Below are 15,366 nucleotides of genomic sequence, written 5' to 3' on the forward strand. Positions count from 1 at the left end.
CCTCAAATAAGAATAAGAAATTATGAAGAACATACTCATGCATAGAGGTGGGATTGATGTATTGCTTCAGAAAATTTTTCAAAGCAAGCTCGAAGGTAGGAAACATACAAAAATCAATCAAACATTAATTGAAGCTACTGTCTCGTATATCACTTGGTGTCAATGCTCTCACAAGGTTTAGGGAGTGTGATTTTTTTTTCTTTTTTTTTTTTCATTTTCCCTCTCACTCAAGTGTATAGGAGATAATATAAACACTCAAATCAAGTAACATGTAATGCTTACCATAGGCTTGCTCGACGTCAAACGTCTCCTCTGTTCGGATGTGAAAGTGAACCTAAGATCAGAAAGGTCTTTATTCGGGTTGTAATGTAGGCTCTTTGGACGGTAGGGAACATTTAGGCTATAGTGACTGAAGAATATACTTGAAGCACACAATCCAACACTAACCATTTCCAAAACAAAACTCAGATAAGCCCGATTTCAACATGCTTCCTCCTAGCCTCCAGGACCCACTTATTGCTGTCTCCAACACCACAATTTTTCATTTTTTCTTTTCCTAGACTTCGTCTAGCTTATACCTCCTATTTTTATTTTTGTTTCTTTTATTTTTATTTTTTTCGAACCCCTTCCTTTACAAAAGCAACGATTGTGCTTCCCTTTTCTCAAGGCTTTCACTTTAGAGAGTGATTTAAGATATTACTTTTCAACAATCAAATACATTTTGGCTATGAGAGCTAACTAGGGATTTACAAGTGTATGAGGATAATCAAAGAATGCCTAACTTCATCTCCTAAGTTCACATCCACTATATATAGACTTGACATGACGAGAAGCAAGTTCTAGAAGTAAAAGCATGTACCCAATTGTATCACACATGAACAAAATATGGCTCAAATCTCACCGGGATTAGCATTGACCAAGCAAACAAGCACTTCACTCACAATTAAATCATGAATTGATCACGCAGGTCCCTAACCATTCTAACCAGAATTTTCAAGACAAAACAATTATCACCATCAGCTATCAACCCTTCTCTTAGCACAAATTATCTTACATTCATCCATATATCCGAATTCGAGTCCCACAGGCGGGACTTACACCAAATGACACCAAAAATCCAAGATTAACTAAAAGAAGAGAAAGAAAAAGAAAAACAATACTCTCAAGAACATAATCTTTAAACAAGCAGGGGAAGGAGCAACCGATCCACGTCAGAACCCCCCAAACTTATTCAAGACAGGGAATAGAATAAGTTTGAAGAGCAGTGGATGGTTGAGGTACCTCTATTCCGAAGGCGGCGGGAATCTCGCGTAGTAAGCTTGGTAGAAAGCCTGTTGTGCTGCATCATTAGCGTCGAGGCGAGTGTGCAGGTTTTGCAGTTGTTCCCCATAGTGATCAAGCCGGTTCCCAAAGTTGTCCAACCGGGTGTCGCACTGGGCTCTCCAAGCCATCGCCTCCGCATTCGCTTGATTCCAGCGGGCCTCTTGTTGTTCATGGCTCACCTGAAGCGAGCGTACTCCTGCAGCAATTTCCGCCAAATAGTCGTCCCTGGACGGTCTCCCCCGCGGTCTACTCCTCTTGGGCCGACTGCTTTGACCCACTTCGAACTCCGAGGCGGTCTCCTCACCTTCCTCATTCATGGCCGCCGGCGCATCTTGAATTTGCAGAGGCTCCTCGGGGATATTAGGCTGCGGCAAGTAGTCCGGTTCCATAAAGACCGGCCTAGCGTCTGGGGCACCTTCTCCTTGAGGAGGGTCATTTTCGATCTTCTCCATATGAGCCGGGGAGTTCAATTTCCAGTTCTCTTGGTAACTCCATCCTCCGACTGCGAAGAGCTGAGGGTCAGGGAATCTGATGCACATCCCCGGTTCTATCCTGAAATACCCCACGCCCCGGCTATCAACCATTATAATGGCCGCCCTCTTGAGCGTATCCCAGTCCAGTAGGGTGGGTCCTTGATCCTGTATCCGATTTTCAAAACTGACCCCAAATTTATATGCCAAAGCTGCCACGATTCCCCCACAACAGAGCTTTCCCGCCGTCCTCTTCGACTGTCTCTCCAAGTGCTTAATCATGTAATGACCCGTGTTGATCCTCCTTCGGCTGAGCATTCCCCATAGTAAGAATAGCATTTCTGATGAAATGCTTCCCGCTTCTGTGTGGCCAAAGGGTAGGTAGACCAGGGCCTTCGCCATGTATCTCAACACTGGGTTTCTGATGGCGTTGATTTTGGCCCTCGATGGATTGAAGGCCGCTTCAGTGGTAATCAATCGCCAGAACTCGTCCCTCCTATAATCCGCAGGCCGAGGGTCCTCCAAAAGGCCTTCTTCACCTTTTTCCCTCAACTGGAAGAGCTCGTTCATTTCATCGACGGTAAGATCGTGCGCTTCATTCATGAGTCGGAAGGACATCGACTCAATCCGTTTCCCGGAGTACTCCACTTTGAGTGTGGTGAAGAACTCTACAGTCAGGGCCCTGTATGACCCGAACTTCCTCGCGAACAAGTGTGTGAGATGGCCGGCCTCGACGAGGATGTCCCAAGAATGTTTGATACCGAGGCCGTTGAGTGCGCTTCGACTCGGATATCTAGATGGCATGCTATCCAATGCCGCTAAAGCATCCCATTTCTTCGACTCACCTTTGTGGAGTGTGACACCCACTGTGCGAGGTTTTAGGGCCATGTGATGGGTACCTAGAATGAGGCATGTTAGAACAACCAAGTAAGGGAGATAGACTCAATCCCTATGCATACCAAATAAACAAGTAAGGCAAAAGCAATTAGGAAGATAGAATCGATTCCTACATTTATTTTCATCACAGACAATACCGAGGAGATAGGCTTAATCCCTCAAACAAATCACACAATGAGGGAAATAGACTCAATCCCTAAAACTCACAAAATCATCTACAACCCCCAATATAGAATAATGACTCACACACACTTTCATCAACATTGACATCGCAAGCAATAGCAAACTCATAACTTAAGCACCAAGCATCAATTGCAACAATTTAGCTCATGCACTCGTACAAGTGAAGCACCTAACCAACATCAATTCAACTTGCATAAACTATAACATTCCTACCCATCTCAAAATACAACTCCATATCCATGGCTAGAGAAGCAGAGAGGTGAAGAACATACCTTTGTTGTGTAGATTAAGAGAATTCGAAAATTAGGGCTTTTTCTTTGAGCTCTTGAGTGAAATCCAACAATTGCACAAATTAATCGGGCCAAAATACTCAAACACGGGATAATGTGAGATGGGTGTGGTGAATTTTTGATGGGGGTGTGAAATTAGTGTGAATGTATGTGTGTTTTGTGTGAAAATTGAAGAGGAAGAGAAGAGGGGGAAGGCGTCGGGTGAGAGTAGGGAAAGAGAAACCGGGTGTACCTGTTTTATTCTAGGTTTCGCCGAGTCGTACCCGGCCGGGTGGATATATTGTACTTGAAAATCACCTGGCCGGGTGAGACTCTCTGGACCCTTCCTTCGCAAAAGCAGCGACCCGGCCGGGTGTATATAATACACTTGAAAATCACCCGGCCGGGTGAGACTCTCTGGACCCTTCCTTCATTATTTTGATGACCCGGCCGGGTGTATATAATACACTTGAAAATCACCCGGCCGGGTGAGACTCTCTGGACCCTTCCTTCATTATTTTGATGACCCGGCCGGGTGTATATAATACACTTGAAAATCACCCGGCCGGGTGAGAACTTCTGGGCATTTTTTCGAGTTTTCCACAGCTAATCCTGCACAATGACAACTCCCAAGCAAAACCAACTCCACTTTTGATAGACTACTTAACACACAAAAAAAAACACATAAGACCTTAAACAAAGAAAATGAAAACAAAGAGACTCAAAAGAAAAAAAACACACAAAAAAAAACGATAAAGTTACCTACTAGGGGTTGACTCCCCCGAAGCGCTTTTGGTTAAAGTCGTTAGCTCGACATCTCCACAGCCGATTACTGGGGCTCCAAGGAGAGTTGGAACACTTCTTCCTTCTGCTCCATAGTATGAAACGTCTTCACATTCTGACCATTGGCCGTGAACACCCTCCCATCATCAGCTTCAAGTTCTAAAGCTCCATTCTTCATCACAGTTCTAACTTTGAAGGGGCCGAACCACCTCGACTTAAGCTTTCCGGGGAAGAGCTTCATCCGAGCATTGAATAACAACACCAAATCTCCTGGGAAGAACTCCCGCTTGTCGATCATCTTATCATGATAAGTTTTGAGGCGCTCCTTGTAGATGGCGGAATTTTCGAACGCCTCATTCCGGAATTCATCGAGCAAATTCAGATAAGATTGTCTTTCCTTTCCCGCCTTGTAGTAGTCGGCATTTAACTGCTTCACTGCCCAATATGATTTGTGCTCAAGCTCCACAGGAAGATGACAGGATTTCCCAAACACCAATTGGTAGGGTGACATGCCGATTGGTGTTTTATACGCCGTTCTATACGCCCACAATGCATCATCGAGCTTCAAAGCCCAGTCCTTTCTATTCGCATTCACCGTCTTCTCCAAGATACCTTTGATCTCTCGATTGGCCAATTCAGTTTGACCATTGGCTTGAGGGTGATATGGGGAAGTGATTCGGTGCTTGACACCACACCATATTTACTCAATACGACTTCCAACCACTTGTTCTTGAAATGAGAACCCCCGTCACTAAGTAAGGCTCTCGGCGCCCCAAACCTCGTAAAAATATTCTTCTTGACAAAGTTAATCACCACCTTGGAGGAGTTGACCGGAGTAGGGATTGCTTCCACCCAACGGGACACGTAATCGATCGCCAAAAGGATGTATTGATGGCCAGAGGATGGTGGGAAGGGACCCATGAAGTCAATCCCCCACACATCGAAAAGCTCTATCTACACAATAGTTGTCATCGGCATTTCCTTCCTCTTGGAGACACCCCCCGTTCTTTGGCATTTATCACAATGAAGAACGAACTGTTGACAGTCTCCATAGATGCTAGGCCAATAAAATCCGCATTGAAGTACTTTCATCGCCGTCCGATTAGCTCCAAAATGTCCTCCACTAGGACTTGAGTGACAGTTTCTGATCACCGCTTCCCATTGCTCATTGGGAGTGCATCTCCTAATCACCATATCCGCACATCTTCTAAATAGGAACGGCTCATCCCAAAAATAGAACTTGACATCATGAAAGAACTTCCTCATTTGATGCTTGTTGAGGCCCTCTGGAACCACCTTGGCTACTAGAAAGTTCACAATATCTGCAAACCATGGTACGGAGCTCTGAGCATAGAAGAGATGCTCATCAGGGAACTCCTCATTGATAGGCTTCTTCAAGTTCTCCCCTTCAAAACAGTGCTCCAATCTAGATAAGTGATCGGCTACCACATTCTCACACCCCTTTCTGTCCCGAATCTCCAAGTCAAATTCTTGTAGCAAAAGAACCCAACGAATTAATCGAGGCTTGGCATCCACCTTAGCAAACAAATAGCGAATGGCGGCATGATCTGTAAAAACAATTGTCTTTGCTCCAATGAGGTACGGGCGAAACTTGTCAAAGGAATATACCACAGCCAACATCTCCTTCTCCGTGGTGGTGTAATTTGGCTGAGCCGGATCTAGAGTCCGGCTCGCATAGTAGATCACTCTGAACACTTTATCCCTCTTCTGCCCCAATGCTGAACCTACAGCCACGTCACTGGCATCGCACATAATCTCGAAAGGCTGTGACCAATCTGGAGCTATAGGTACAGGAGCACTCACCAACGCTTTCTTCAAAATTTCAAAGGCTTGCAGACATTCTGCAGAGAAGTTGAACTTGACATCCTTGGCTAGCAAATTGGAAAGGGGGCGGGCTATCTGAGAGAAATCCTTAATGAATCGACGATAAAACCCCGCGTGCCCCAAGAAACTCCTCACAGCTTTCTCACTAGACGGTGGCGGCATCTGCTCAATCGCCACGATCTTGGCTCTATCAACTTCTAGTCCTGCAGTAGATATTTTGTGCCCAAGCACAATACCATCCCGTACCATGAAGTGGCACTTCTCCCAGTTCAGCACCAAGTTGGTCTCCTCGCATCTCTGTAATACTCTCGTCAGATTATCCAAACAATGATCATAAGAAGAAGGATTTGATTGTATCCGGAATAGCCGTCGAGGAAGCAGTAGTACTCATATCCCCCTAGTCTGTCAAGCATCTGATCAATAAATGGAAGAGGGAAATGGTCCTTCCTCGTGGCTGCATTGAGAACTCGGTAGTCGAAGCAAACTCGCCATCCTGTCACCAATCTGGTGGCTATCATCTCATCATTGCCACCTTGAATCACAGTCATTCCACCCTTCTTGGCTACGACTTGGGTGGGACTCACCCAATCACTGTCCGAAATAGCATATATAATCCCGGCTTTCAACCACTTCAATACCTCCTTTTTCACCACATCTTGCATTGTCGGGTTGAGCCTCCTTTGATTCTGAGCTTTAGGTTTGGATCCTTCTTCTAATAGAATCCTGTGCATGCAGACAGTAGGGCTGATTCCCTTGAGGTCCGAGATAGACCACCCTATGGCTCCCTTATGCTTTCTGAGCACTCGCAGCAATTTATCGAGTTCAGTGGAAGTAAGTGATGAAGAGACAATTACCGGATACGTCTCATTCTCTCCAAGGAAAGCATATTTGAGGTGTGAAGGCAACGGCTTAAGTTCCTCTTTCTTCTCTTCTTTCTCTTCCTCATCTGCCGGATCTTTGAGAGATAAAAATTTGTTGTTCCTTCTTGGAATCTCCCCACCAGAATTAAGAGCTCCCACAAAATGAAGTAGTTCTTCAGCAAATTCAGACACTTGCAGACTGTCTGAAGCCAGTAAAGACTGCGATAGGCATCGCTCGAGCCTGTCTTGATAAGAAATAGCATGGGCTACCTCTCTCACACAATCATCAATCACCTCGATCATGTTACACTGTTTGAACCTCCAAGCATCCTCGTCATCATATTTCTGCATCGCATCATAGATGGAAAATGTGATACTCTCATCATTCAGTCGGAGAGTAAGTTCTCCTTTGTGCACATCAATCAGTGCTCTCCCTGTGGCTAAAAAGGGCCTGCCTAAGAGAAGTGGGACGTGCCTATCTTCCTCCATATCAAGTACTACAAAGTCGGCTGGAAAAATAAATTCCCCGACCTTGACAAGTATGTCTTCAACGATCCCCTTCGGATATGACACTGTTCTGTCAGCCATCTGCAATGATATAGTAGTGGGTCTGAGCACTCCAATCTTCATTTTCTGGAAGAACGAATAAGGCATTAGATTGATACTCGCCCCCAGATCACATAACGCTCTCCCTTCTTGACAATCTCCCACTATGCAAGAAATGGTAAAACTTCCTGGATCCTTCAGTTTAGCTGGTAGCTTCTTTTGAATAATGGCGCTGCAGCTTTCAGTCAAATTCACCGTCTCATACTCCATCCATTTCCTCTTGTTAGAAACCACATCCTTCAGAAACTTGGCATAGCTGGGCATCTGTTGTAATGCCTCCACCAATGGGATGTTTATCTGCACCTTCCTAAATATATCCAAGAACCTCGAGAACTGTGCATCTGTCTTCTTCTTTTGCACACGTTGAGGGTAGGGAATCCTCACGTCAGTGGAAGTGCGAGCTGCAGGTGGTGCAGGTGGAGTTGGAACCACGTTCTCCTTAGGTGGGGGAGTAATTTGTACTGCCTCGGTCTCAACTTCCTCGACTAACTCCTCCTCTTCAGGTGCCTTTTCCGTTACTCTGTCCTCTGATGGCATTGCAGGTCCCTCATAACTTTTTCCACTCCTCAGCTGCACAGCTTTGCAATCTTTGGGATTTATGATGGTGTTCGAAGGGAATTTTCCCGGTTGAGTCATAGTATTCACAGTCTGGGAAATCTGGCTGATCTGTGTGTCGATGTTCTTCATATGAGTGGCCATGCTTTGCACATCTGTCTCAACCTTCTCCATTCTTTGGTTGTTCTGTTCCATGAGCTTGTTGGACTGTAGCATGAAAGACTTAAGTATGTCTTCCGTGGTCATCTTCTTCGGATCATCGACCACTCCATTGGTAACCGTGAACCCCGGGGGAGGTTGCAGAGCATTATTGGGGTTCCCATAAGAGAGATTGGGATGCCCCCTGTTCCCAAACTGATTATATCCTCCACCCTGGAAATTGGGACGTTGGTTATTGTAGTACCGGTTGTTGCCCCCTTGGTTCACATAGCTAACATCCTCCATATTTCCTTGGGGCTCTTGAGTCGGTTGCCCCATTGCCATGCAGTCAAACTTCATAGTCAGCGCATCCAGCTTGTCAGATAGGGCGCTCATAGGATCATGATCTGTGGTAGACGCCACCCTATGTACTTTACTCCTGTTGTTGCTCCATCCGTCGTCATTAGATGCGAGCTCTTCTATTACTTCCATGGCCTCATCCACTCCTTTCTTCAGAAAATTACCACCTGAGCTCAAGTTCAACTCCCGTTGTGCTTCAGGCACACACCCCTTGAAGAATGTTATGACTTGAACAGTTGGGGTTAGCCCATGGTTAGGACATCGCTTCATCAAGGCTTTGAATCTCTCCCATGCTTCTCTGATATTCTCCGCAGGGTTCATCTGAAAGGCAATGATCTCATGTTGCCTCTTAATCGCCTCACTGGGGGGATAAAACTTTTCTAAAAACTTCTCTACCATAGCATCCCATGTTCTGATTGAGCCCGACTCCAAGCTCTCCAACCAATCCTTTGCTGAATCCTCTAAGGAAAAGGGAAACAGCCTAAGTCGAATCTGATCATCTGTCACTCCATTCAACTTCGTAGTGTTGCAGATCTGAATGAACTTGGTGATGTGTTTGTTCGGATCATCTGTGGATTTGCCCCTGAAAGCAATATTCTCTGCCATCTGAATAAGTCCTCTTTTCAGCTCAAAGGTGTTGGCAGCGATGTTGCTATGGACAGTTGGATTTGTCTGGCCTTGGTATGCATACTGATTCTGAACAGGCACCACAGCTTGTCTATGATTGACTTGTTGACGCAGCTCCTCCAGCTGTCGTAGAAGCTCAGCATAATTGGGAGGAGGGGGTGGTGGACCGTTGTTGCCCTCTTCGTACTCCATCAGACTAGGAGAAACGGGATCAAACAAAATATGGTCCTGAACTGGTGATCGGATGGGTGAAAGGTCGCTTTGAACTGAAGATGCTCCTATGCGGTTAGGCGAAGAAGCTTGAATTTTCTGCGTGAGTCTCCTATAGGCGTTCCTCTTCCGATTTGTTGCTTCGATCTCCGGATCAAAAGGTTCTAGAGGCAAGCCTTTAGAGCGTGTGTGCATACACCTGAACAAGAAACACAAATGTGAGAACTCAAAAAAAATTAAACGAAAAATAAAGCAGTAAAATCTGAAGTAGTAATCTTGATTATTATCACGATATCAAGCTATATAACAGAAAAATTGTCCCCGGCAACGGCGCCAAAAACTTGACTCAACTTTATTTTACCCAATTAATACCCGCAAGTGTATGGGGTTATTGTAGCATTTAGCAAGCAAGAGTATATCGTATCCCACAGAGACAAATAAGTGTCAACTTGAGTACCACGAACCAATTTCAACTACTATCCAGACAATCAGAAATTTTTGGTTTTAAAACTAACAACTACGAAAAGCATGTAAAGTCAGAGAATAAAATAGAACACTTAAACGCGAAAGCAATTAAGAAAGCTGTGTAAGATGGTGGAGAAATATGCAGAATTCAAGGATCCGATGCACAACTCATAGCCTAACCCAATTGAAATCGATTTACCATTTAAAGTCTCTAGAATTATTGAATCAATCACACATGTAGATTAAACCCCCTCCCGAGGTGAGAAACTTGTAGATTAAGTGTAACAATTGAAGTCCCCTTCTAATTCTTAGACCTAACTCCCAATAGATCGATTAGATAACAGATTCCACTCAAAACCTCAACTCTCCCGAGTTCTATTGAATTAAGGTGTGAATTATTCTTCTTTCAAGATTAATTATTTCATCTCCCGATTACTCTAAGAAATCCTAACACTCCCAATTGGTGATCAAGCAATTGTTAGGGAAAAGCACAAGAATAATTCAAATAATTACAAGAGCAAGATAAAAACGAAGTCAATTGGATTAATAATTATGAATCAATGCATCTTCACCAAGAATTCTACACAAAGTGTTTAGCTACTCATGTTCAAAGTAGAAAACAAACAAAAACTAAAGAAAACAATAGAATTCATGATACGGATTACAATTGGCAGAGAAATCGAAGCTCGAATCTTCAATCTTCTTCCAAGAGTTCTTGATAGAGAGAGAGTGTGTGTTTTTGCGGCTTGTAGAGAATGGAATCGAATAGCCCTAGCTCTTGCCTCTTATTTTTCCTCCAAAAATCGCGTCTGGAAATCAAAAAATCGTCAAACTGACGGACCCAGCCGGGTGTATTTATTGCCTAGGAAATTCACCCGACCGGGTGGGATGCTACTGGACTCCTCGCGTGTTAAATGAGTCACCCGGCCGGGTGGAATTAATGAACTGGAAATTCACCCGGCCGGGTGGGATGCTACTGGACTCCTCGCGTGTTAAATGAGTCACCCGGCCGGGTGGAATTAATGAACTGGAAATTCACCCGGCCGGGTCGCCCTTGCTCGGCAGCTTCTGGCCTTCGGCAGACTTCACGTTGACACCCGGCCGAATGGAATTTAACCACATGATATTCACCCGGCCGGGTAGTTCCCTTTTTGCTGCATTTTCGCCTACTTTTTGCCTAAAACACTCAACAAACATGTGAACCCCAAAATATAGAGTAATTGGCTGGAAATAACCATTTTGAGCACCGAAACTCAATAATTATGCACATCAACATACCAATCACAACACTATAAATACGAGTTTGTCAACTCCCCCAAACTTAGACTCTTGTTTGTCCTCAAATAAGAATAAGAAATTATGAAGAACATACTCATGCATAGAGGTGGGATTGATGTATTGCTTCAGAAAATTTTTCAAAGCAAGCTCGAAGGTAGGAAACATACAAAAATCAATCAAACATTAATTGAAGCTACTGTCTCGTATATCACTTGGTGTCAATGCTCTCACAAGGTTTAGGGAGTGTGATTTTTTTTTCTTTTTTTTTTTTTCATTTTCCCTCTCACTCAAGTGTATAGGAGATAATATAAACACTCAAATCAAGTAACATGTAATGCTTACCATAGGCTTGCTCGACGTCAAACGTCTCCTCTGTTCGGATGTGAAAGTGAACCTAAGATCAGAAAGGTCTTTATTCGGGTTGTAATGTAGGCTCTTTGGACGGTAGGGAACATTTAGGCTATAGTGACTGAAGAATATACTTGAAGCACACAATCCAACACTAACCATTTCCAAAACAAAACTCAGATAAGCCCGATTTCAACATGCTTCCTCCTAGCCTCCAGGACCCACTTATTGCTGTCTCCAACACCACAATTTTTCATTTTTTCTTTTCCTAGACTTCGTCTAGCTTATACCTCCTATTTTTATTTTTGTTTCTTTTATTTTTATTTTTTTCGAACCCCTTCCTTTACAAAAGCAACGATTGTGCTTCCCTTTTCTCAAGGCTTTCACTTTAGAGAGTGATTTAAGATATTACTTTTCAACAATCAAATACATTTTGGCTATGAGAGCTAACTAGGGATTTACAAGTGTATGAGGATAATCAAAGAATGCCTAACTTCATCTCCTAAGTTCACATCCACTATATATAGACTTGACATGACGAGAAGCAAGTTCTAGAAGTAAAAGCATGTACCCAATTGTATCACACATGAACAAAATATGGCTCAAATCTCACCGGGATTAGCATTGACCAAGCAAACAAGCACTTCACTCACAATTAAATCATGAATTGATCACGCAGGTCCCTAACCATTCTAACCAGAATTTTCAAGACAAAACAATTATCACCATCAGCTATCAACCCTTCTCTTAGCACAAATTATCTTACATTCATCCATATATTCGAATTCGAGTCCCACAGGCGGGACTTACACCAAATGACACCAAAAATCCAAGATTAACTAAAAGAAGAGAAAGAAAAAGAAAAACAATACTCTCAAGAACATAATCTTTAAACAAGCAGGGGAAGGAGCAACCGATCCACGTCAGAACCCCCCAAACTTATTCAAGACAGGGAATAGAATAAGTTTGAAGAGCAGTGGATGGTTGAGGTACCTCTATTCCGAAGGCGGCGGGAATCTCGCGTAGTAAGCTTGGTAGAAAGCCTGTTGTGCTGCATCACTAGCGTCGAGGCGAGTGTGCAGGTTTTGCAGTTGTTCCCCATAGTGATCAAGCCGGTTCCCAAAGTTGTCCAATCGGGTGTCGCACTGGGCTCTCCAAGCCATCGCCTCCGCATTCGCTTGATTCCAGCGGGCCTCTTGTTGATCATAGCTCACCTGAAGCGAGCGTACTCCTGCAGCAATTTCCGCCAAATAGTCGTCCCTGGACAGTCTCCCCCGCGGTCTACTCCTCTTGGGCCGACTGCTTTGACCCACTTCGAACTCCGAGGCGGTCTCCTCACCTTCCTCATTCATGGCCGCCGGCGTATCTTGAATTTGCAGAGGCTCCTCGGGGATATTAGGCTGCGGCAAGTAGTCCGGTTCCATAAAGACCGGCCTAGCGTCTGGGGCACCTTCTCCTTGAGGAGGGTCATTTTCGATCTTCTCCATATGAGCCGGGGAGTTCAATTTCCAGTTCTCTTGGTAACTCCATCCTCCGACTGCGAAGAGCTGAGGGTCAGGGAATCTGATGCACATCCCCGGTTCTATCCTGAAATACCCCACGCCCCGGCTATCAACCATTATAATGGCCGCCCTCTTGAGCGTATCCCAGTCCAGTAGGGTGGGTCCTTGATCCTGTATCCGATTTTCAAAACTGACCCCAAATTTATATGCCAAAGCTGCCACGATTCCCCCACAACAGAGCTTTCCCGTCGTCCTCTTCGACTGTCTCTCCAAGTGCTTAATCATGTAATGACTCGTGTTGATCCTCCTTCGGCTGAGCATTCCCCATAGTAAGAATAGCATTTCTGATGAAATGCTTCCCGCTTCTGTGTGGCCAAAGGGTAGGTAGACCAGGGCCTTCGCCATGTATCTCAACACTGGGTGTCTGATGGCGTTGATTTTGGCCCTCGATGGATTGAAGGCCGCTTCAGTGGTAATCAATCGCCAGAACTCGTCCCTCCTAAAATCCGCAGGCCGAGGGTCCTCCAAAAGGCCTTCTTCACCTTCTTCCCTCAACTGGAAGAGCTCGTTCATTTCATCGACGGTAAGATCGTGCGCTTCATTCATGAGTCGGAAGGACATCGACTCAATCCGTTTCCCGGAGTACTCCACTTTGAGTGTGGTGAAGAACTCTACAGTCAGGGCCCTGTATGACCCGAACTTCCTCGCGAACAAGTGTGTGAGATGGCCGGCCTCAACGAGGATGTCCCAAGAATGTTTGATACCGAGGCCGTTGAGTGCGCTTCGACTCGGATATCTAGATGGCTTGCTATCCAATGCCGCTAAAGCATCCCATTTCTTCGACTCACCTTTGTGGAGTGTGACACCCACTGTGCGAGGTTTTAGGGCCATGTGATGGGTACCTAGAATGAGGCATGTTAGAACAACCAAGTAAGGGAGATAGACTCAATCCCTATGCATACCAAATAAACAAGTAAGGCAAAAGCAATTAGGAAGATAGACTCGATTCCTACATTTACTTTCATCACAGACAATACCGAGGAGATAGGCTTAATCCCTCAAACAAATCACACAATGAGGGAAATAGACTCAATCCCTAAAACTCACAAAATCATCTACAACCCCCAATATAGAATAATGACTCACACACACTTTCATCAACATTGACATCGCAAGCAATAGCAAACTCATAACTTAAGCACCAAGCATCAATTGCAACAATTTAGCTCATGCACTCGTACAAGTGAAGCACCTAACCAACATCAATTCAACTTGCATAAACTATAACATTCCTACCCATCACAAAATACAACTCCATATCCATGGCTAGAAAAGCAGAGAGGTGAAGAACATACCTTTGTTGTGTAGATTAAGAGAATTCGAAAATTAGGGCTTTTTCTTTGAGCTCTTGAGTGAAATCCAACAATTGCACAAATTAATCGGGCCAAAATACTCAAACACGGGATAATGTGAGATGGGTGTGGTGAATTTTTGATGGGGGTGTGAAATTAGTGTAAATGTATGTGTGTTTTGTGTGAAAATTGAAGAGGAAGAGAAGAAGGGGAAGGCGTCGGGTGAGAGTAGGGAAAGAGAAACCGGGTGTACCTGTTTTATTCTAGGTTTCGCCGAGTCCTACCCGGCCGGGTGGATATATTGTACTTGAAAATCACCTGGCCGGGTGAGACTCTCTGGACCCTTCCTTCGCAAAAGCAGCGACCCGGCCGGGTGTATATAATACACTTGAAAATCACCCGGCCGGGTGAGACTCTCTGGACCCTTCCTTCATTATTTTGATGACCCGGCCGGGTGTATATAATACACTTGAAAATCACCCGGCCGGGTGAGACTCTCTGGACCCTTCCTTCATTATTTTGATGACCCGGCCGGGTGTATATAATACACTTGAAAATCACCCGGCCGGGTGAGAACTTCTGGGCATTTTTTCGAGTTTTCCACAGCTAATCCTGCACAATGACAACTCCCAAGCAAAACCAACTCCACTTTTGATAGACTACTTAACACACAAAAAAAAACACATAAGACCTTAAACAAAGAAAATGAAAACAAAGAGACTCAAAAGAAAAGAAACACACAAAAAAAAAACGATAAAGTTACCTACTAGGGGTTGACTCCCCCGAAGCGCTTTTGGTTAAAGTCGTTAGCTCGACATCTCCACAGCCGATTACTGGGGCTCCAAGGAGAGTTGGAACACTTCTTCCTTCTGCTCCATAGTATGAAACGTCTTCACATTCTGACCATTGGCCGTGAACACCCTCCCATCATCAGCTTCAAGTTCTAAAGCTCCATTCTTCATCACAGTTCTAACTTTGAAGGGGCCGAACCACCTCGACTTAAGCTTTCCGGGGAAGAGCTTCATCCGAGCATTGAATAACAACACCAAATCTCCTGGGAAGAACTCCCGCTTGTCGATCATCTTATCATGATAAGTTTTGAGGCGCTCCTTGTAGATGGCGGAATTTTCGAACGCCTCATTCCGGAATTCATCGAGCAAATTCATATAAGATTGTCTTTCCTTTCCCGCCTTGTAGTAGTCGGCATTTAACTGCTTCACTGCCCAATATGATTTGTGCTCAAGCTCCACAGGAAGATGACAGGATTTCCCAAACACCAATTGGTAGGGTGACAT

The 15,366-nt window shown here is 44.6% G+C and overlaps 2 protein-coding genes and 1 non-coding gene across 3 annotated transcripts; 1 reads left to right on the forward strand and 2 right to left on the reverse strand.

Moving 5' to 3' along the window:
* Positions 1–3,971: 3,971 nt before the first annotated feature.
* Positions 3,972–6,019, reverse strand: LOC121776811. Its single transcript, XM_042173974.1, has 2 exons — positions 5,012–6,019; positions 3,972–4,607 (listed from the first exon to the last, which is right to left on the reverse strand). The coding sequence occupies exons 1-2, from the start codon at positions 6,017–6,019 to the stop codon at positions 3,972–3,974; spliced, it is 1,644 nt and encodes a 547-aa protein (XP_042029908.1).
* A 2,514-nt stretch (positions 6,020–8,533) lies between these two features.
* LOC121778026 lies at positions 8,534–8,639 on the forward strand. Its single transcript, XR_006045598.1, has one exon. It is a non-coding gene; the product is annotated as a small nucleolar RNA R71 (small nucleolar RNA).
* Positions 8,640–14,901: 6,262 nt separating this feature from the next.
* LOC121776812 lies at positions 14,902–15,366 on the reverse strand. Its single transcript, XM_042173975.1, has one exon. It carries the CDS (start codon positions 15,364–15,366, stop codon positions 14,902–14,904), a length of 465 nt encoding a protein of 154 aa, XP_042029909.1.

This window comes from Salvia splendens, chromosome 18 (genome assembly GCF_004379255.2).
Source record: "Salvia splendens isolate huo1 chromosome 18, SspV2, whole genome shotgun sequence".
NCBI lineage: Eukaryota > Viridiplantae > Streptophyta > Magnoliopsida > Lamiales > Lamiaceae > Salvia > Salvia splendens.

What these genes read in the sequence shown, in the direction of transcription:
- LOC121776811 (XM_042173974.1), bottom strand. Translation starts at nt 6,019, where the DNA reads ATGGTACGGGATGGTATTGTGCTTGGGCACAAAATATCTACTGCAGGA. An exon ending in CTAATCGGACGGCGATGAAA is followed by an intron (nt 4,608 to 5,011) that starts GTACTTCAATGC and finishes TGTGGTGTCAAG; the next exon opens with CACCGAATCACTTCCCCATA.
- LOC121776812 (XM_042173975.1), bottom strand. Translation starts at nt 15,366, where the DNA reads ATGTCACCCTACCAATTGGTGTTTGGGAAATCCTGTCATCTTCCTGTG.